The 19775-nt window shown below is 32.8% G+C and overlaps 6 protein-coding genes across 6 annotated transcripts; 5 read left to right on the top strand and 1 right to left on the bottom strand.

The window, feature by feature from the left end:
- The first annotated feature begins 24 nt into the window (after positions 1-24).
- Positions 25-1608, top strand: LOC145755677 (kelch-like protein 17). The gene is made up of 7 exons (XM_082571930.1): positions 25-140; positions 212-335; positions 450-603; positions 730-947; positions 1082-1228; positions 1345-1450; positions 1595-1608. The coding sequence occupies exons 1-7, from the start codon at positions 64-66 to the stop codon at positions 1606-1608; spliced, it is 840 nt and encodes a 279-aa protein (XP_082428056.1). The 5' UTR covers positions 25-63.
- Positions 1609-1705: 97 nt separating this feature from the next.
- On the top strand, positions 1706-3558 carry LOC145755495 (uncharacterized). Its single transcript, XM_082571732.1, has 7 exons — positions 1706-1826; positions 1961-2135; positions 2222-2398; positions 2470-2520; positions 2617-2751; positions 2898-3051; positions 3240-3558. The coding sequence occupies exons 1-7, from the start codon at positions 1746-1748 to the stop codon at positions 3376-3378; spliced, it is 912 nt and encodes a 303-aa protein (XP_082427858.1). The 5' UTR covers positions 1706-1745; the 3' UTR covers positions 3379-3558.
- A 397-nt stretch (positions 3559-3955) lies between these two features.
- LOC145755042 (uncharacterized) lies at positions 3956-8568 on the top strand. Its single transcript, XM_082571241.1, has 9 exons — positions 3956-5417; positions 5557-5848; positions 6072-6179; positions 6335-6720; positions 6803-6953; positions 7072-7325; positions 7414-7702; positions 7779-7946; positions 8044-8568. The coding sequence occupies exons 1-9, from the start codon at positions 3966-3968 to the stop codon at positions 8073-8075; spliced, it is 3132 nt and encodes a 1043-aa protein (XP_082427367.1). The 5' UTR covers positions 3956-3965; the 3' UTR covers positions 8076-8568.
- A 228-nt stretch (positions 8569-8796) lies between these two features.
- On the top strand, positions 8797-10122 carry LOC145755119 (multivesicular body subunit 12B-like). Its single transcript, XM_082571328.1, has one exon. It carries the CDS (start codon positions 9031-9033, stop codon positions 9793-9795), a length of 765 nt encoding a protein of 254 aa, XP_082427454.1. The 5' UTR covers positions 8797-9030; the 3' UTR covers positions 9796-10122.
- A 216-nt stretch (positions 10123-10338) lies between these two features.
- On the top strand, positions 10339-13182 carry LOC145754883 (mediator of RNA polymerase II transcription subunit 25-like). Its single transcript, XM_082571044.1, has one exon. It carries the CDS (start codon positions 10355-10357, stop codon positions 12884-12886), a length of 2532 nt encoding a protein of 843 aa, XP_082427170.1. The 5' UTR covers positions 10339-10354; the 3' UTR covers positions 12887-13182.
- Positions 13183-13272: 90 nt separating this feature from the next.
- LOC145755984 (aldehyde dehydrogenase, mitochondrial-like) lies at positions 13273-16166 on the bottom strand. Its single transcript, XM_082572203.1, has 13 exons — positions 16119-16166; positions 15932-16036; positions 15691-15831; positions 15463-15542; positions 15339-15388; positions 14903-15093; positions 14636-14749; positions 14421-14570; positions 14185-14319; positions 13932-14096; positions 13705-13862; positions 13436-13550; positions 13273-13305 (listed from the first exon to the last, which is right to left on the bottom strand). Exons 1-13 carry the CDS (start codon positions 16164-16166, stop codon positions 13273-13275), a joined length of 1485 nt encoding a protein of 494 aa, XP_082428329.1.
- Between the last annotated feature and the right edge of the window lie 3609 nt (positions 16167-19775).

The following is a 19775-nucleotide window of genomic DNA, read 5'->3' as shown; positions in this document are numbered from 1 at the left end:
TCACCAAGTATAGCTTAAAATATAGTTTAATTGGAAGCACTCTACTGACTATCTTGTTAAAAAATGGCTCCCCAAGCTAGTGATTATCAGTTGTACAAGTTTGAAAATTATGCTGAGATTCTTCTTGACAAATTAAATAGGTAATGTTAATTTTTGAATAAAAATAATTTTCGAACGTAAAAAATTATTTAATGATTTGATTCTATTAAAGGAGTCGCATATCAAAATCTGAAACATGTGACATTGTAATAAATGTGGATGGGGTGGATTTTTTTGCAAACAAAGATATCTTATCAGCTAGTAGTTCATTTTTTCGAGCTATGTTTACAACAAATGTAAGCCATTATATATAATTAAAAGTAAATGTGTAATATCTATCTATCTCATTACTTAAGCCATTGATATAAGTGTAAAAGTATTTTTGGATGCACTGACTTCATAAACTTTAGATGAAGGAAAAGTATGAGCACAAGGTGACATTGAAAGAATTGGACTCCGCATTTTTCCTTCAAGTAATAAATTTTATTTATACTGGGGAAATAAATCTGTCTGTTGATAATGTTGGAGACTATTTACATGCCGCTTCCATGATGCAAATTGAGGGTTTGTTTTGGCTTATTATTAAATTAAACTTTATTAAAATTACAATATTTAGATTAAACATTTTTTATAACAATAAAAAAAGATATAGTTCTGAAAAAAGGTTTACAGTACTTTGTTTGATTTTAGATTTACTTAATACCATAAGTAGATTTTTTGTGGATATTCTATCTGCCAAAAATTGCCTTCAGTTAAGAAAAATAGCTCGGCAATATTCAATTGAAAGTCTGGTTGATTCCACAACAAAATGTATCATTGAACATTTTGATAATGTCTCACAGCAAAATGACTTTGTCAATCTACCTTTCGAGGACATTGACATGCTAATGTCATCAAACGAACTAATGGTACACAAAATTTTTTTAACTTAGCCTATTAATAAATTTGTTAGCTTAAATAAATTTTTATGGTTTTAAGAGTATGTTAATGGTTTATAAAAAAAAAATTTTTAAATAATAAAGTTTTGTACGATTTTAAAAAGGCTCAATCTGAAGAAAATGTCTATAAAGTAATGATTAATTGGATCAAATCAAGGGATTCAAGAATTCAACATCTTGATCAGCTTTTTCAACATATTCGTTTGAAATTCATTTCTTCAAACTTTCTAGTTACTTCAATAATGGGAGAGGTATACCAATTCAAAAAAATTAATAAACAATTTTGAATATCAAACCTTTGTGTTGAAAATTAAGCTAGGTCTATTCTGTTAAAAATTAAAAATATTAAGTAATTTTTTGATTATAGAACATGATAGATGATAACAAACAGTGTAGAGCTCTTGTATTTGAAGCTGTTAAACATCATTCTCACCCAAACGAAAGATGGGATTGTGAAAGAAGAGAGGGGTTTGGTGTGTACAAGTCATATTAGTGATAGTATTAAAATTTTTGATTTAGTATCGACTTTTAAGGTCATTAAGAAATATTTGTAATATTACAATGTTTTTATTAAATCATTAAATTATATCGTGTTTTTGTAACTGACTTTACTTTAGGATTTAGTGATTAGAAATCTCTTTCCCCAGAAAATTTAATAATATCTCTTTCTCCCTCCAAAAAAATATAATAATATAATATATTTTCTAATACCCTTTTTCAGGTGTCATTGAACATTGGAGTACTTCATTATTTAATGATGAAAATGTGATGGGTTTGGTGTCAGTGCCAAATAACAAACAATATATTATATTTGTAGATATTAATTCGGAAAAAAATCTAAGTGCAACGGTTATAAAATTAATAATTTATTTTTTAAGTTCTTAGGTAGTGTTGAGTTTTTTTAAATGTTAATTAATATTGTAACTTAATGTTTTAAAAAGATCTTAGTTTTATTACTTGTTTAAAGATATATTTTTCTTTAGATGATTGATAACATTGTTCCACAAAATTGTCAACAATGTGAAGTTGTTTTATACAAAAATGCTTTAGTGTTTTGTGGAGTAAACAATACTCGAGCTGCCAAATATGATGGAAATTGGAGTTGGCTTCCAAATTTATCACGACAACGGTATACATGCTTAGCTGTAGTCTATCAAGGTCAGTTTTGAAATTAAATTTCCAATTATTTTTTAAATCCAATTTTGTAATATGATAAAAATAAACTTTTTGTATAATTTTTTAAGATGAACTATATGTATTTGGAAGCAATGTTCAACTTCAGGGTTCTTGTGTGGCATACAATAACATTGGGGAGAACCGTTCATTGGCTCCCATTGATAAACTAAATGACATGGACAATGCATGGGCCGAATTTTGTAATATGAGTGTAAGAACAAACATGAAAGCAAGTTGTATCGAAGGTATGATTATTGTGCGCTAAATTGTTATTTTTTCGTACGGTAAATTGTTATGCTTTATTTTTTTTAAACAGATACTATTTACTGCTGTGGTGGACAAAGTATTCCAAACAATAATCAACAGAGTAAGTTCTTATCCTACACCTGTCATTAAATTTTTTTAGTACTGATTGTTCAAGACTAATTTTTTTCTAAATATTACTTTCTTGTTTTTTATATAGGATATTCGGAGCAGGTTACAAATTTGGTGTCTAGCATTAACCTGAAGACTAAAGTGGAAAAAAGTCTTGCACCGATGAATTGTGCCAGAACAAACTTTCAGATTACTTCTTTTGATGAGACAATATTTGTTTTAGGTTAGTTTTTTATATTATATTTTATTGAAGTTGGGCTTTAATTGCCTAATCTTTTATCTTCTTAAACTTTATTATCTATGTTATGTGGTAAAAATTCAGTATAACCTGGCATTAAGGATACAGTTGCTTTCTTTTTTTTTGCATAGGTGGAACTGGAGTTAATGGTCAGCAAGTACCGATCCAAATGGAGTTTTTAAAAATTGATGACAATGTATGGACTACAGTTACTTCCTCCATGCCATTTCATGACATTCCGTTGGATATTTTGGGAGATAAGCATGACATACTTGTTCTTATTAGGTAACTATAATAATAAGCTTTTAATCAGGTAAATTTGATAAAAAGGTTTTTTTTTTTTTAAAGTAGATTGAGTAGCATATAGGCTACTGTGGCTCGCTGATTCATATTTTTAACAATAAATTTAATATACAAGTAATAATATCGGCTTTGCTGTTTATGCAGGTTATAATATCTAAAGCTTTTTTTAGAACCGGTTATGTTGTAAGATATTGTCCATATAATCAACATTTAAAATGTGTGTATAAGTTCAAAGATTTAACTCAAGGCCAGCAACTTGTTTTTGGGAAACTTGTAAAAGGAAATCATAAATTTTTGGACTTAAAATAAAGAAATTATTATGTATCTGTTTTAGATTAGCTGTAGCTTTACATAATTATTGCTGATTAAATAATGATTCGCAATGTGTGTGTGTGTGTGTTTTAGTTAAGCGTGCGTCTTAAACTTTGTTTACATGTAATTATTTCTTTTTATCAACACTCTGCATACCCTTAAAATTATCCAAACTTAACTTTTTATGTTTTATTAATTGTGTTGTTTAAGCTCTATTTACTTGTGCGTATAAATGATAAATGCAAGTTTGAGGATAAATAAATTTCCTAATTTAAGATGGTTGAATAAATAGGAAAAACCGTTGAGCAGTTCCTTTCCCGCGTGTGGTCCTTAGCAATAAGAAAGACGATGAAGTCAGTTTTATTTTGATTTTAAAAGTAATCACAGTTATTTTTTAACATATTTAAACATAAAATTATGTTATAATAGGTAATTAAATAATAAATACGGATACAAAGGTCTTTTTTACCGTTAAACTGCTCGTCAAAACAAAATTTTCAAATTTTGTGATTTAATTTTTGCGAAACACTATTTACGTAAATTTTTTATTTTTTTGCATTTTAAAGATTATTAAGCAGATAAATATGGAAAACAAAGAGAATCAGGAACTGTTGGATTGCTTATCAGAGCAACATCAGCAACTTTTGCATTTACAAGATTGCCAAAGAATGCTTTTAAACACGCAACGTGAATTTTCGCAACTCGGTCTCACCGCCGAAGAAGAAATAAGTAAAAAATACAACATATTGCAATCAGTAAAACATAGAATTACTCAGCTCGAAAACATGGCCATGGATTCTAAAGAGAAAACAAATCTGGTGCATTATGATAAGAAAAAAAACGTAAAGCAGAATGACAAAATTGAAACTGAAGACAAAATTGATTCAATGAATGATCAACTTTCTGACTTACATGGATTGGTTTCGACTCTTCTTACTGAGGTTGATGATATGATTGATCAAAACGACTCTTTACAAGAAACAAGCAAACGTCATGATGAAAACATTGAATACACAAATCAACAAACCATGGCTCTCTTGTCTCCCTTGCCGCAAGTTAATCTTGTGGACAGAAGCACACACATGGATTTGTCTGGAAGTTATAATGCTGAATCATTTGGAAATGTAGAAAGACATGTCAAGACTCCTGTGCAAACTCCTGAGCAATTACAAAGTCCAAATATGAGCTGGGACCTGGAAAATTTACAAATCTCTGAAGATCGCCCCAGCTTAAGTCGCTCGAAAACACTGTTAAGTGATTCCACCCAGATTTCTTTTTTGTCAGAAACAGAAAGAAGTGATCACTACAATTACACAGTTTTGGATGACATGCTCAGTGAGCTCAACAACTCAATTGGCATTTTGAGAAGTCTTCTTATTGACCAAAAGTCACTCAGGAGTTTGCTCCGTAACTCGATGAATCGAAACCAGGATTCAGAATTCTTGGATTGTTCATATGGAATATCTTCAGATTTTATTAAGTATCAGTTGGACAGTTGCACACAGCAGGTAACTGTTTACCAGAATCACATCGGAATGCTTCAGAAACAATTTGCTGAGCTTAAACTAAATACTTTCCCATTTTCACCTGATGATAGTTTGTTAAAGGAAATGAAAAAAAACAACGAAGATAATGATGACTCTAAACTAGATGTTACCGTAGAAACTGATCTGTTGGATGAATCTGAAAATTTTCAAAACGAAAACAATTGTTTTTTGTATCCGGTATACACCTACTCTGTCGTGAGCAACAAAGATTTGAGAAGAGCTTTTCCTCCATCCGATGCAGAAATGCCACTTCTTCAAATTAAGAAGTTATTTTATGAGTGCCACAACAAGGAAGATCAGGAATATTTGGACATGATAAGTCAGAGAAATCTCAAAGAAGTGTTGCACTCCGTGGGCATCACCTTGTCCGCTTATCTTGAGTTTATTTGCGAGTCTGAGTCAAAAATGAGTTACAGCACATTGATGAGCACTTTTCCATTTCTTAAGGATAGATTTACAGAGGCCCATCCTACCGATCCTAAAAATAAGGTAAACAGTAGCAGTCAATAAAAAAATAGCAAATGGAATATTTGACCATCAGTTTTTTTCTAATTGCAAATAACCAGTTATTTAAGACTCTTATTATTTATGATTTTTAAAATTATATTTATTTATGATTTTTTTGTAGAAACTCAAACAAAGTGATTCATTTTTTGATGAGATCGTGAACGAAAGTGGTGACTCTCCACGAAAATGTGACCCTCTTTTCGAATCATTACGGGAAGACATTTACTCCCAAGCTGCCGGTCTTATCTTCCAAAACGAAAGCAGACCTCACTTTTTAATGGAACTTTTTCACGAGTTGAAACAGCTCAACAGTGATTATCTAAGGCAGCATTGCTTGTATGTGTTGCGAGATACAATACGAGGTTTTTTGCAACACTCTGTAAATGAGCCATCAACAAGCAACATCAAACAAGGTAGCCTATATAATATATATTTTCATTGAAAACAGAAACAAATACATGTAATTTAGTAGTTAAGAATGTATTAATGTATAAATATAGCTTATACAGTTTGTTTACCATACCATATTTGTTAATAAGCGTTAAAAAAATTTAATTTCTTGTATCAATTTTCAAAGTTGTCGTGTCTATTGCTCTTTGCTAACATTTTTTTGGTAAAATAAATTATATTTTAAAGAGCAATTATCGCCACAAAAACGACAAAGCTTCCTTGATGAAACTTCAGAAATGTTCACAGAAAATACCCCGAGTGAATGTGATGCTTCTGATCTTGATGACAGTGAAGGTAAAACTGTTGTTTAAAAAATAAATTGTTAGGTATGATTTAAATTTTGTAGGTGTGTTTAGTAAAAAACAAGGTATGTGCTAAACCAGGTAAAATAATGTTGTGTATATATATGTATATCCTAGTTATATAATTACTATTTTTCCAATTTCCAGAGGATATACCATTTGTAAGTCAAATGGGTGGATCCCATTCTCATCATTTGTACTGTGATTATTCTCTGGATGTCTCTAACGGAACTGAACTATCAACCCCACTTGAACTCAGCAGCGTTGCTAATGAGGAAGAAGAAAACCCGTTTGAGACAGATTATTTGGGAAGCACCGTCCTCCACTTAGATGAGGCGCTTCAAAGAGTTAGAGAGATCGAAAAGGAAGAACAAGATAAAATCGATGCTTCTTTGCTCCGGAGAATTCAGGAGGTTGTTTGTGGGGATAAAGGGAAAAAATCGAACGAGAAATTTTCAACAAAGAAGATGCCCCAAAATGAGAAGAATAATATCAAGTTTTTGGACACCTTTGTCAAAAGAATAATGTCTAAGGTAACACTAAAACTGACTATAATTTTTTTTTAAATATGGATATTTAAAAGCAGCTTACTAAATGACTCTTTTTTATTCTTAGATGGTCACCAAACACATTTTAAACTCCCCTGATTTTCACTTGAGTGAGGAGAATGCTATAGGAATGGTTAAAACTTTGTTGGAACTGATCTCACAGGAAAGAATGATGGATTACATTGACTATATTCATCTTAAAACTTCAAAATTTAAAGGTATAGTTTGCTATTTTTTTGTTTTTTTACAAAGATTTATTTGTATGATGGCAATTTTGTAATTTAAGTTCATTTTTACCTTAACTTGGGTAAGAATTTTTTTTTTTTTGTTTCATAGATGCAGCAATGTTTAACAAAATCTCAAAATATTTTGTGAAAGAGTTACGCTCTGAAATTGAAAAGTGTCTGATGGAAGAATTTGTCGGACAATCTTTCGCTGACTGTGGCGAAAAAATTGTTGTCAAGTTGGCTGATATTTTGTACCAACAATTTTCGTTTTATTGTCTTGAGGGTGATGTGAAACAAATTCACTTTAAAAATTTCACATCAGTTGGAAGTATACTCGGGGATAATATTAATGAATCTTTCCAGGTTAAATATATATAAATCTTTTAATTTATTTTTTTAAGAAGTAATTTATTTTTTTTCATTAATTTTACATTTATGTTAAATGCTTTAGGAAAAGTTGGCACAAGCTTCCATTAGAGATGAGGAAGATCGAAACACTGAGGAACTCTCCGATCAAGAAGAGCAAGATGAAGATGAAGAAGAAGACAAAGAGTCTTCCAAAATGGGAGATTATTCAACGGAAACTGTAATCCTCGTGGTGGAGAGCAAGGAAGATGTAAATCAAGATGAGGAGAAAATCAAAGAACTTGATAATAATGAAGAGTCGAACAAGGTGGAGGACCAAGACAAGAAAGAGGAGGAGGTGGAGGAAGAGTCAGTAGATGAAGAAGAAGAAAATGGTTAATTGACCTCTTCTTACTTTTTCGAACAAAACTAAATATTTTGTTAGTTAACAAATATTTAATTTATTTTCAGATGGTAAATCACTGGTGGTCGATCTTTCGGCCAGTGAAACGAAACCTCTTACAAGTTATGGATCTGGGGAAGATGAGGAAGGAGGATCGGGAGACGAGTTCCTCTACAATGAGGTCGAGGAAGTGTCAACATCCATGCAACAAGATCATAACGCTGTTGGAGATTCTGGTTAGTGGAAGATATTTGGTTTTCTAAACATATTAAATTTTTTTATAATTTTATAAAAATGACTATAAAATATTAACATGTGTAAAACAATTTTTAGGTGCTATTAAGAATGAGGTAAAATGCAACTAATTTAATACAAACAAATAAAGAAGAAAGGGGTTTTGTAAATTTGTACAGAGAGTTCCAGTTAAAATTGCTTTAGTTCTTTTTTTACATTCTTTAAAATATTTCTACAAGAATTAAATCCAAGACTGTTTGTAGCACGGACAATGTTTTCATATAACCTATATTTTCTTTTAAAAGTTTGCTTAGTTTTTATTTTATTTTAGTTGTTTGAAAGTGAGTAGTAGGCATTAGATGTTGGCAATTAATAAATACATTTAATAAATCTAATAAATTACCAATCTTATAAAACTATGTAACATTAATAATACTACCATTTTCAATCTTGTATAACTTGCCAATCATAAATTAAACCAACCCTTCTTCATATTTATTTGACATTGCCTTTAATGTGTGCTTTAATCTTTAGTTTAAACATATTTTTGTGAGTAGTATCACTGTAGTTCGGTTTTGTTATTTTTTATATTCGTTTAGTTATATCTGAATGCCTTATAGTATTTTTGCCTAAATAAACATTAAAATTGTACAAAAAAGTTTAGAATTTAAGTTGTTATACATTTGATGCTTAAATGAATTTTAATTAGTATTTTAAAAAATTAGTTGACTGTGAACTGGATTTACTAAGCGAGGATAACTTAAAAATTTTTTTTTTTAGTAGTTACTTTCTTTTTAATAAAAAGTATTTACTTAAATAAAAATAAAATTTGTGTTTATAATTAAGTTTTTTCTCTAAGGTTGTTAGAGTTTTTCCACGTTTAGTAAAAATTTAGGTTATTCTCTGATATTAAATTTATCTTACATCTGAAGTTGTAGTATTCAGCTATCCCAAAACCAGTTAAAAATTTGTAACTTTGTTCTAAAAGGCCATCGTAAGCTCGCTAACTTTTTGTCGCAAAATTAGATATTTTTAGTTTTGTAAATCCGAACAACCAGAGGTAGTGTACGTACTTGAAGTTTTGCAATGGGTTCGCCGGTAACAAGCATCGTAGTGGTATCGGAAAAGTACAATTGCCCACCAAGTTATTTAATTCTCAATAAAACACAAGAGGGTGAAGACGCAGATTTCTGGAAAGACAAGCTTTTTAAATCGAAAGTTACCCGATATATATGTTACACATCTGCAGAACTTCCTAACCAGTCCTTAGTTGTTACAGATCTTGCTCTTGTTGGGCTAAAAGATCCAATTCCAAATGGGTATACTGCCATAAAGGAGACTTCTGACACCCAGGAACAGGCATTACGAAAACATGTTCTGTGTGTAAGGTTTACTGCAAAAAATCTAACCAACTCTGCTATAAGTGAGATTGGATTATGGAAGACCAACTCCTATAAAGCAAAAATGCACACTTTGGTTGGAGAGGCCAATGGTATCATGCTTACTTACAAACTAAGTCAAATTCAAGTCAATGCAAGAAGGGCACCCCCGCCTCCACCTGTAAGCCAAACAAACGTACAACCTCTGACCACACCCTCTCCTATGACAAGGAATTCAGCTGAAAATCATCATGGCCATGGTCATGCAAGCTTGCAACGTACCTCTTCTCTACAAGCACCATCATCTGTAATCGAAGGAATTCCATTTAAGTTACATGACCGCTTGCTTAAAAATCAATCAAAAAATAGTTTTGAAATACCACAATTGAACATAAAAAGTGCTCATCTGCTTGAAGAAGAAACATTTTATGACTTTAGCCAGGAACGCACCATCATTCAAACTTTTTCTTGATTGAATTTGTTTTTTTGAAAAAAGTTATTTTATTTTCATTGTCTGATTTATGTGCTCCATATAATTATTCATTTTATTCAGTCCTACTTAATAGGTGGTTACTCACTTATTACATGGAAATTGCTTAATACTTAAAACTGCCAATTAAAAAAAATTAAAAATATCTTTTTTTGCTCTACTATTAACTTGTATTTATGGTGAATATACCCTTTATAATAAGCCCTTATCAAATTTTATTTTTTTGCTGTTGCATAAATCAAATATAAAAATAACCTGACACTGATTGTAGAATTCTAAAGTTATTTTATGATAGTCACATTTTTAATATTTATCACCTTGTAATGCAAAGTCTCAAAATTACTTTTGAAATATTTCTTTAAAATTAATTCTTCTCTTTCTAAACTTTTTTATTGTTTCTGTACTTGAGTAATAAGCCTTCGAATTAATTGTTTACTATTTACTGTCACTGTTAAGTGTTTTGTTTAAATTTTCCATATACATTATTTACCCATAATAACCAATGACCCTTTTCCGTTTAGGTGTTTTGTATAATTAAAAAATGGTAAAATCGGAAGAAGAACAATATTCGGAGGTGGTAATAGTGGTGGAGGCCACAGCTAATATGGTGTCCCATTGGGAAACCATTAAAAAACAATACATCACACCAGCCCTTAACCAGTTTAACCAACGAATACCCTCTAGTGGCGAAGATTTCATCTTCACAGAGTCCAAGAACCGATACGGTCTTGTGCTCTTTCATGCTGCAGACGTTACCCCTAATTCGACTACCCAATGTATTGAGCCTACAAAAAACTTACAAACTTTTCAGAAGTTGCTGAATTCCATCCAGTTTTGTGGTGGGGGTGGAGAACATTTTAGTTTTGTAGCGGAAGGACTTGCCACAGCACTGCAACTCTTTGAGGATTTTAAAACTTTAAAACGCAATCCAAATACAGGTAAGTATTGCTTTTTGATTTCCAATACCCCTCCCTACCAGCTTCCAACTTTTGATAGCTATAACTATTCTGGAAAAACATTTCTACAACTAGCAGAGTCCCTTGCCGAAAATGATGTACATCTCTCTGTAATTTGTCCTCGTTTTATATCCGACTTACAACAGATTTACCTTAAAGCGAATAACAACCAACAGCAGTTAATGAATTATGCCCAAGACAAAAGGCATTTGGTTTTGATATCAGGCTTTAAGTTAGCAACAGAAAGGGACCCAGTCCCTATTGTTGAAACAGTTATAGAAGATGACATAACTTTTGTGCCACCAGCTTCTGTCGAAAGAACCTCAACAGCTATGGAAATTTCGACATCGTCTGTTGATCCAGTTTCGACATCTGTGACCTTGCCCAATCCTTCGCTTCCACAAAGCATTAAAGTAACACAAGTTAACTCTGTTCAATCTTCTATAACTGCAAACCCAACATTGCCGACCTCATCTCTACAGCCTGTAAAGGTTCCCATTACCAGGCCAGTAACCAATATAAATCCCATCATGGTAGATAATAGCACTCCGTTTTCACAATCTAAACCAATGCTGTCTACCAGCCAAATACCTGAACCCCAAATGAGTAACAACAGTGTTTATAATCAGCCGATGTCAACTGTACAGACCCAGAGTGTGGCTTTTTCATCCAATGCTACACACATGCCAACAGGGCAACCCATGTCTACTGTAACACATCCGTCGCCTATAAATACTCAACTAAATCAACCCAGACAAGTTACTCAGGTTGAGCCAACCACTATTAACATGAAACCTGTTCCCCAGCAACCAGAGGGGTTTTTGGCTGCCAAGGAAGAAGCCAAAAAGGTAAAGCAGCTGGCCGAAGCATCAGCCAAGCCCTTAGAAAGAAAGCCAATATGGAGTGGCACTGTCGAATGGCAGGAGAAAAGGTTGGCACCAACTGCAAATGCACCTAATAACAAAGTACAGATTAAGCACAGCAGCCCTTGCCAAATTTTGGTGCCTATCAACAGTCCTCAAATGGAAATTAACACTAGCAACTGGCCACATACTGTTTTGATGCAAAACATTCCGCAGCAACTAATCACAAACCAAAAATGTCAAACTTTTCTGAGATTAAATCGCACCGTACATTTTCGCTTTCCACCTGCAAACCAACCGCAGCTTGTCAGTATGTTTGCTAAAAAAACATGTGGCTTGGTGAACATTAATTTAACCCAGCCAACAAAGTCCAAAATAATTATTGCTTTGTTCCTAAAACATTCTACCGCTGCTGGTGCAAATCCTGATTTTGTCGGTGTAATGCCAAACGATACAAATGGATTGTTAAATGCTATGCGAAACTATGTGGCATCTGCTCAAGGTCTTCCACCCCAAATTATGACCCAACAACAACCGCAACAGGATCTCCAACCACAGCCAAGTGGAATGGCGTCTATTAGTAATACCCAATCGATACAACCCACTGCACCACAAGTAAACTACAACAACAATCCTAATCAGTTCAGGCAATCAGTGCCTCGACAGACTTACATCAACCAGCAGCAGCCAATTTCCTACCAGGCAAATATTCAGACAAATCCACAGATGAATGTTGTATCATCAAGAATAAACCAACCGATGAATCAGAACCAGACTGTTATGGGCAACAACATAAGGACAATAAACATACAGAGCGTGCCGCAACAGGTGAATCGCAATATTCCGATGCAGCAGGGCATTATGCAGAATCAACAGGGCAATATTCGCAATATTAATCCCAGTCAAGGTGGTATGTCGATGGGTATAAACAACATGGCCCAAAACGTTTCCATGAATGCAGGACAGAGAGTTTTAACTTCTGCACAAACAGGAATGCCAATGAGTAATCCCAACAACCACAGCATGATGAACATGCAGCAGATGCAACAGCAAAACAGGATACCGATGCGAAGCAACCGACCCACTGGAAATGAACAGTTGCGACATTTGCTGCGGGATAACTCACAAGGCCAGGGCCCTGGTATGATGAATACACAAGGGATGAGACAACCGAATAACACAATGCCGCAGCAGCAAAATTTCATGAGAAATAATATGGGGCAGGGGGGGCTACAGAACCAAAGACATTTTTAAAGCTAATCATGTTAATTTATAAAACGCAGTTTGCATTCTAATTTTTTTTTTAAGATCTTGTATAATTATTTTTTATTGAATTTAATTATATTTGGTTGCACTAAGTTCAACTAAATATTTATTTTTGCTGTGTAAAAAGGCTGAGATTTTTTGTTTTAAAATTGTATAAAGCTTGTAGTACACAAAGTCTTTGAATTATTTCAAACCTTATCTAAATTATACAACTTGCATATAAATTTGCATTTTATTGATTCAGAATTAGATGAGTGCAAAACAATTTTAACATTAAGAATTCTCGACTATGTTTGTTAAAAAAGTTTGTTTTTAAATTAAGATTAATCTTTCACAAGAATTTTACAAATTGAGGAAAGTTTATAGTTGTAAATTTAAGAATTCTTCTTTGAAATTTTGATCACCACCTTTAAAAAATAAAACACATAGTGTTAAATTTTGCAATTATTTCGAAAGAACAAAATAATATAATTCAGAAAAAGAGAAAATACAAAAGTTTTTAGACTCTCGAAATGGATTAAATGAGATTGTTCTTACCGATTTGATTTCAGTGTAAGCTTCTAAGCCGTACTCCCCGAGTTCTCTTCCTTGTCCTGACATTTTATAACCACCAAAAGGTACAGCACAAGAGAAACTATCGAACGTATTTACCCTGTGAAAAAAAAATTATACTTTGATTTATGGTTAAGATCAATAGTAAATTAAACTACTTTGTCCTTAAATTTTTAAACGAAAGTTATACGTACCGTTAAGCAGGGTATTTTGTTTTGGAAAAATTAGACTTCATACAATAACGTAACATTTACCAAACTGTCCCTGCTCTTATGTTGTTGGACATCGTGATTGCTTTGTCAAGATTCGTGGTAAAAACAGCTGCAGCAAGTCCATAACAAGTATTATTTGCCCGTTTCATTACTTCTTCGGTCGTCTTAAACTTCAAAATCTGCTGCACTGGCCCGAAAATCTAACAAACAATTTTGAATTTATGACCACGAAGTGTTTACTTTGTGTGTTTGGTCAACGTTATAGTTACCTCTTCCTTGGCGATCCTCATGTGGTCCTGGACGTTGGCGAACACTGTTGGTTGGATGTAGTATCCAGTGTCTCCGTGCCTCTCTCCTCCACACAACAGATCCGCTCCTTCTTCTTTTCCGCTCTTTATCAACTCCTGGATTTTCTCGAATTGCTTCGTATCGATCTAATGTAACAAGTATTCAATAAAATCATGCACGTTATTAATGGTGCAGTTGTGAAATGGCTCTTCAACACATATAGTTATAGATTACCTGAGGTCCTTGTTCGTTCATCTCCCATGGCGACCCGACCGTTCTCTTAGCTGCTCTCGCCACACTTCGCTTCACAAACTCGTCGTAAATTCCCTCTTGAACAAAAATACGAGACCCGGCACAACAGCATTGGCCCTACAACAAATTTTGCAGGAAATGTTTTTTAAGTTTGATTTGTGTACTGTGCGAGTTAGTCAATACGACTATCATAGAACTGTAGGATTGTCGTATCATACCTGGTTAAAGAAGAGGCCAAAATGAGTAGTTTCCACAGCATGGTCGAGATCGGCATCGTCGAAAACAACACATGGACTTTTACCCCCAAGTTCGAGAGTAACTCTCTTTAAATTACTCTTTCCCGCCGCTTGCATGATAGTATGCCCGATCTAAAATTACAAACAGAGTTTTACAATACGCACGTTTAAAGTGATGTTAGAAATTTGTTTTTTACCTGGGTCGATCCTGTAAATGCAACTTTATCGACGTCCATGTGTTCGCTTATGGCCGCTCCAGCAGTTGGCCCATAACCAGGCAACATGCTGATTACTCCAGGTGGAAATCCGGCCTGTAAAATTAAGGTATAGATGTTAAAATCGCCATACTTGTACAGTTTGATTTTTAAGTTTATTTGATGTTAAATTCGCCATACTTGTGCAGTTTGTCATCATTCTATAGGTACCAGTCATTTACTATAGCCTACCATAGCTACTTATCATACCTCTGCCGTTAGTTGAGCAACGTACAACGCTGTCAGTGGCGTTTGTTCGGCAGGTTTCATTACAACCACGTTACCACATGCCAAAGCTGGCCCCAGTTTCCAGGCTTGCATAAGAAGCGGGAAGTTCCATGGGATAATTTGCCCGCAAACTCCAACAGGCTCGTGTCGGGTGTAGGCCATAAAATCGCCGTCTTTAGAAGCAGTGATTTATTAGGACTATTCAGATATTTTTAAAAGTAGTTTATCATTCAACATGTCAGTTAAGGCTTACAAAAGCCAAAAATACATTAGTTAATTTTTAACTTGGAATATATTTATTTAATATCTTTGTATAACGGACAAACATATCGGTAAATACTAAATACCATTCTAGCATTTAATTTTAAGGAAATATAAATCAATAAACTGGCATCAAAGCTTGTTCATATTTACTTACCCATTGGAATTACTTTGCCGTGGTTCTTATCCGCCCAGCCAGCATAATATCTGCAAAATATATTAATTTTTAGCTTTTGTTTTTTCTTGTTATAAAGAGACTTAAGCCAATGGCATTAACAAACCTATAGCACTTAATAACCAAATCCAAATCACCATTGTACGAGATGTAATATGGTTTACCGTTGTCCAAAGTTTCCAAACTCTGCAAAACAAAAAGCTATGTTTATTTTATTGTCCTAGCATAGGACCTTTGCTTTTGCAAGAAACGTGTCTACAATGGCCCCACAGCTGCTTACGGTTTCTTGTATTAATTATTGTATTAGGTATATGGAAACATGCAATAAACTCACAGCAAGGTATTGACGATCACGCTGAATTAGGTCAGCAAGTCGGTTGAGCAGTAAACCTCTATTTGAAGCATCCATAGTTCGCCAAACTGAGCCTGGTTTAAAGGCCTCGTTGGCAGCTTTCACCGCAACGTCAACATCAGCCTAAAAAAATGTTGTATGTTGAAGCACATAAGGTCACATTATTACCTAATACCTGAGACTTATAGTTAGTAAATATAAAATTTCAAAACAATTTTTTTACTTTGTCAGCCTCCTGAACATCGCAAATTTTCTTTTCGGTTGCTGGGTTTAAGATTGGAAAAGTTTTTCCGCTTATCGAGTTCACCCATTTGTTGTTGATGAATATCTGCAAGAAGTTACACGCTTAAACACAATTTATAAAAGGTTTACGTGGTCGCTATGTTAGAATCTAACAAAGTTGAACCAACCTGGGTATATTTGATGGCTGGGTCTTTAATTGGGTCTGGGAAAGACATAGTTTAAGCAAATCAAGACACTAAGCTGTAGAAATTGATCTAGACACAAAAACTACGGGTTACTTTTTTAATTTTAATCACAAACTATTACATCCGTCTCCCTAAGCCTTTGTATATTCTAAATTTCCTATTTTGTCAAGAAAAAGCCAGAAGTATCTTTACTTATTTTAATTAAGGTTTAAATATAATATTATTAACCGCTGCTTATAAACTAACTTTATACACTTAAAATGTAGGCAATATTGTGAAACCTTTGTCTATATTGCAGCGCAATAATGATAACTTTAAAAAAAAATGCTGTCTCACTGCTGATAGGTGTATACTGTGCAAACAAATGTGGGTATTTACTTTGGGTTAATGTGTGCCAACTTTATTTCAAATTTGACCTGGTATGGGTTTAAATAAAAATCCGCGAGAGGTCGATAGAAATACATGACGGAATTAAAATTGTTTTATCAGATAGCAAAACTATTAGTACTTTTGTATATATAGGTATTATTAAATATTATTTTATATAATAAATTAAATTTTCAATTGTTTATTTTGAAAAAGAGATAATAGATTAACTACAATTTTATGGGTTTATGTAAACGTCACGGGTTGGGGTAACAATATTAAAATTTAAAAGGTAGTAAAAATAAATTTGTACTGTGAATAGGTTGTCCGGTATTTAGACATTGTCATCTATATCTTTAATTTAAATATCTGAAATCATGACGCGGTAATCGAAAATTTCATGATAATGTCTGTTTTTTGATGAAGCCCATTTGATATTACTTTTTATCACCAACAGAGATCGGAATGCTCTACTTTCATTCCTACCTTGTTTGTTTTTAAGGATTTAAAAAACCCTAAAATCCGTGTCTCAGTTGAGCCGAGCTTATGTTTTAGAAAATGTGTCAAAACAAAGCACACAGAAAATTGATTGTCGGTTCGGTTTTTAAATTATGTTCTCTATAACGATAATAACAGTAAAACCCTTGTTTTAACTTTAAAAATATTGCTAAGCATTGTTTTTAATTTACCTAAAAATATTTAAGATGATATCACTAATGCAATGTCAATGTGGTTTTGCTATTTCGGACTTCTCGAAAAAAATGCTATTAACATTTTAATATCAATTCAAATGACCGTATACAAACGGTTAGTCATTAACTTTGAACTTTCAAAAGGTTCAACTTTTAATATTCGATTTCCATTTATCAGTATTTAAAAGTTGTGACGTTTGCACAATAAAAGTTAATTGCTTGTAGATTATATAGCACCCATCTTTTTCTCATATCGAGTAAGTGAAGTATAGTAAGCTTGTAGGTAATAAAATAACAGTTTAATATCTCGGTTTTGAGCCTTTTAACAAAGTGGATTAATTTGATTTATTGTAGCTTATTGTAAACATAATTTGGGATAGTCCAAAGTGAGCATTCTCCTTACTCAGATGAATACTTGATAAAAAAAAACAACAAATTATACAACAATGGTATTTAAATGTTTAAGAAATTGTAGTGAATTAAACGCCTACCAGTTATAATTCAGCTTACTGTTTGTTTTTTGTTTTTTTGTTGATTTTAGTTGAAAGGTCCAAAAACCGCTGCTAGGAGAAATTTCTACTTAAAGGCGATAATTTTAACATCTTAGATCACTTTTATTTTTTTAATGCTCGATAAAATGTTTGTTCAAAACATCGAAAGATGCAAAACGGCTTTTTTTAATAAAGATTAATTTACGATCTTCGAGTTTTTATCTTCTGCAGCGGAAGTCTTAAAAACCGAGAAATCTTTTCGAGTTTCTATTTAAAAAGCAAAGACGGTGTTACATCGCTATTCTCCCATCCCAATACCTTCCTTATTTGTTAAATACGCAACACACGTACTGCTGTTGTATGTAAATACATTTCATATAAATCCCACGTTAATCAGGTGGTTAAAACCATGGCGCACGATTTCATTTTGAAATTATATAAACCATTAAAAACAATTAACTAAAATGTGAAGTTAAGATCTTAATGCCGTATTTGGAATGAAATAAGATTTGATTTGCAGAGGATAAAGGAAAAATCTAGCGAAGAATTAACTATATTCAAATTTATCTGTTTAAACAACCAAATACATAAAATATATAAGTTTTTATTTTAGACCAATACTCTTTTTAAGTCTAAGTAAAATAGCTAGTCGCGTTTGACGAATATTTTTACAAACTCCTCCTTTTTATAGATTTATTTATAAAAGAAATTTATGTTGTATAACAACAATAAAATGGTTTTACTAACAGCATGACGCGCTCTTCAATAGAAACCGGTACTGAACGTAAAAAAAATACGAAAATTGTAAAAAGGAAAAATTTGGTGGCTATTTTAAGTAATTAGCAGGTTAATTTAAACATAGGATGTAATAATTATTGGTTTTTAACTTAAAAAGTTTTAGATTTCTATGATTGAGGAATTAAAATACGCTAAGTATACAGCATTTTTGTAGATGTCAGTTTCTTACAATTTCGATCGTAAAAAATGTCGCTGCTTTATTTCAAAACTTCCTTTTTTTTCGCACGTCTGTTGTAGAATTGACGGAATGTCAATAAAATGTAGGGGGTTTTGCTGTAAAAATTTCACAACTTTGGTATAGAAATATTTCTGTACATGCAAAATAGAATAAAAATAATGTTTCTGAATGTAATTTTTTTTAAATTGTTTTTTGTGTTAATATTAAAATTCATCGTCTCAATCCTTGTTTTTGTATTTACCCGCTAATGTTTAATTTATTTAGTCTCGCCCGATAAACCGGAAACGAAAAGTTCAAAACGTATTAGCTCACTTCAACGTCACGCCGAAACGCGCTTATTAAAATCCCGAGCGCCGCAAAAAGATTTGCCGGCAAATTAAGCAAAAAAAATGCGAATCGAAAAACCGACGACCATCGCGGTTCTAACAATAGCAAGACTATGACGTCATGTAGACCGAGCTTCGGTCCATCGGAAGCATTAATGCGAGAGCCTCGTTGAAACAATAAACAGAGTAGGTTAAGATCAGCCTCGAGCGGCCTAAAGTCGCGAAGTAGAAAAAAAACGGACATTCATTAGCCCGAAAATCAGCGAGGAGCAGGCTGCGTTTTTTTTCGAGACAGACCAGAAAAAATACGAGACAGAAACAGCTGAGTTTGCCTTAATAAAAAGCCTAAGCTAAAGCGCAAGTTTAATTAACAGTTAAAGTCTTACAGGTGATAATATAGTCATAAGATATTAATCTATCATTTGTAACCCTTAGCAAACTTAAAGTAGCATTTATAAGTTATATAAAATTTTATTTCTGCAAAAGATTTAAGTGGTTGTGCTGTTAAGTTTTTTAAATAAGGCAATTTGGTAATACAATCAGTGTATTGTTATAGTGTTTGTTTTGAAATTAAGTATCAAATGGTAATTGTATATTTATTTAGTAAGCATCTTCCTTTATTCTCAGATAAGCGTATTTGTCAAAGGCGTTAATAATCCCTTTTGAAATGGAAATTGTATATTTTTCGGCAAATGAAAACAAATCTCGGCCTACTTGAGTTTAAAATAAAAGCGCCCGTGTTTAAGCAAGCAAGAAATCCCAATATTATCTGATCTTACGTACTTTAA

Source organism: Corella eumyota, chromosome 6 (genome assembly GCF_963082875.1).
Source record: "Corella eumyota chromosome 6, kaCorEumy4.1, whole genome shotgun sequence".
Taxonomy (NCBI): Eukaryota; Metazoa; Chordata; class Ascidiacea; order Phlebobranchia; family Corellidae; genus Corella; species Corella eumyota.
This window is presented reverse-complemented; position numbering and strand designations above follow the sequence as displayed.

What these genes read in the sequence shown, in the direction of transcription:
- LOC145755677 (XM_082571930.1), top strand. Translation starts at nt 64, where the DNA reads ATGGCTCCCCAAGCTAGTGATTATCAGTTGTACAAGTTTGAAAATTAT. An exon ending in GAGCTATGTTTACAACAAAT is followed by an intron (nt 336 to 449) that starts GTAAGCCATTAT and finishes CATAAACTTTAG; the next exon opens with ATGAAGGAAAAGTATGAGCA. An exon ending in TTACTTCAATAATGGGAGAG is followed by an intron (nt 1,229 to 1,344) that starts GTATACCAATTC and finishes TTTTGATTATAG; the next exon opens with AACATGATAGATGATAACAA.
- LOC145755495 (XM_082571732.1), top strand. Translation starts at nt 1,746, where the DNA reads ATGGGTTTGGTGTCAGTGCCAAATAACAAACAATATATTATATTTGTA. An exon ending in AAAAAAATCTAAGTGCAACG is followed by an intron (nt 1,827 to 1,960) that starts GTTATAAAATTA and finishes ATTTTTCTTTAG; the next exon opens with ATGATTGATAACATTGTTCC. An exon ending in CTTAGCTGTAGTCTATCAAG is followed by an intron (nt 2,136 to 2,221) that starts GTCAGTTTTGAA and finishes TAATTTTTTAAG; the next exon opens with ATGAACTATATGTATTTGGA.
- LOC145755042 (XM_082571241.1), top strand. Translation starts at nt 3,966, where the DNA reads ATGGAAAACAAAGAGAATCAGGAACTGTTGGATTGCTTATCAGAGCAA. An exon ending in TGATCTTGATGACAGTGAAG is followed by an intron (nt 6,180 to 6,334) that starts GTAAAACTGTTG and finishes TCCAATTTCCAG; the next exon opens with AGGATATACCATTTGTAAGT. An exon ending in TAACGCTGTTGGAGATTCTG is followed by an intron (nt 7,947 to 8,043) that starts GTTAGTGGAAGA and finishes AACAATTTTTAG; the next exon opens with GTGCTATTAAGAATGAGGTA.
- LOC145755119 (XM_082571328.1), top strand. Translation starts at nt 9,031, where the DNA reads ATGGGTTCGCCGGTAACAAGCATCGTAGTGGTATCGGAAAAGTACAAT.
- LOC145754883 (XM_082571044.1), top strand. Translation starts at nt 10,355, where the DNA reads ATGGTAAAATCGGAAGAAGAACAATATTCGGAGGTGGTAATAGTGGTG.
- LOC145755984 (XM_082572203.1), bottom strand. Translation starts at nt 16,166, where the DNA reads ATGTCTTTCCCAGACCCAATTAAAGACCCAGCCATCAAATATACCCAG. An exon ending in TTGCTCAACTAACGGCAGAG is followed by an intron (nt 14,750 to 14,902) that starts GTATGATAAGTA and finishes TTAATTTTACAG; the next exon opens with GCCGGATTTCCACCTGGAGT. An exon ending in CATTTACAGGATCGACCCAG is followed by an intron (nt 14,571 to 14,635) that starts GTAAAAAACAAA and finishes TTGTAATTTTAG; the next exon opens with ATCGGGCATACTATCATGCA.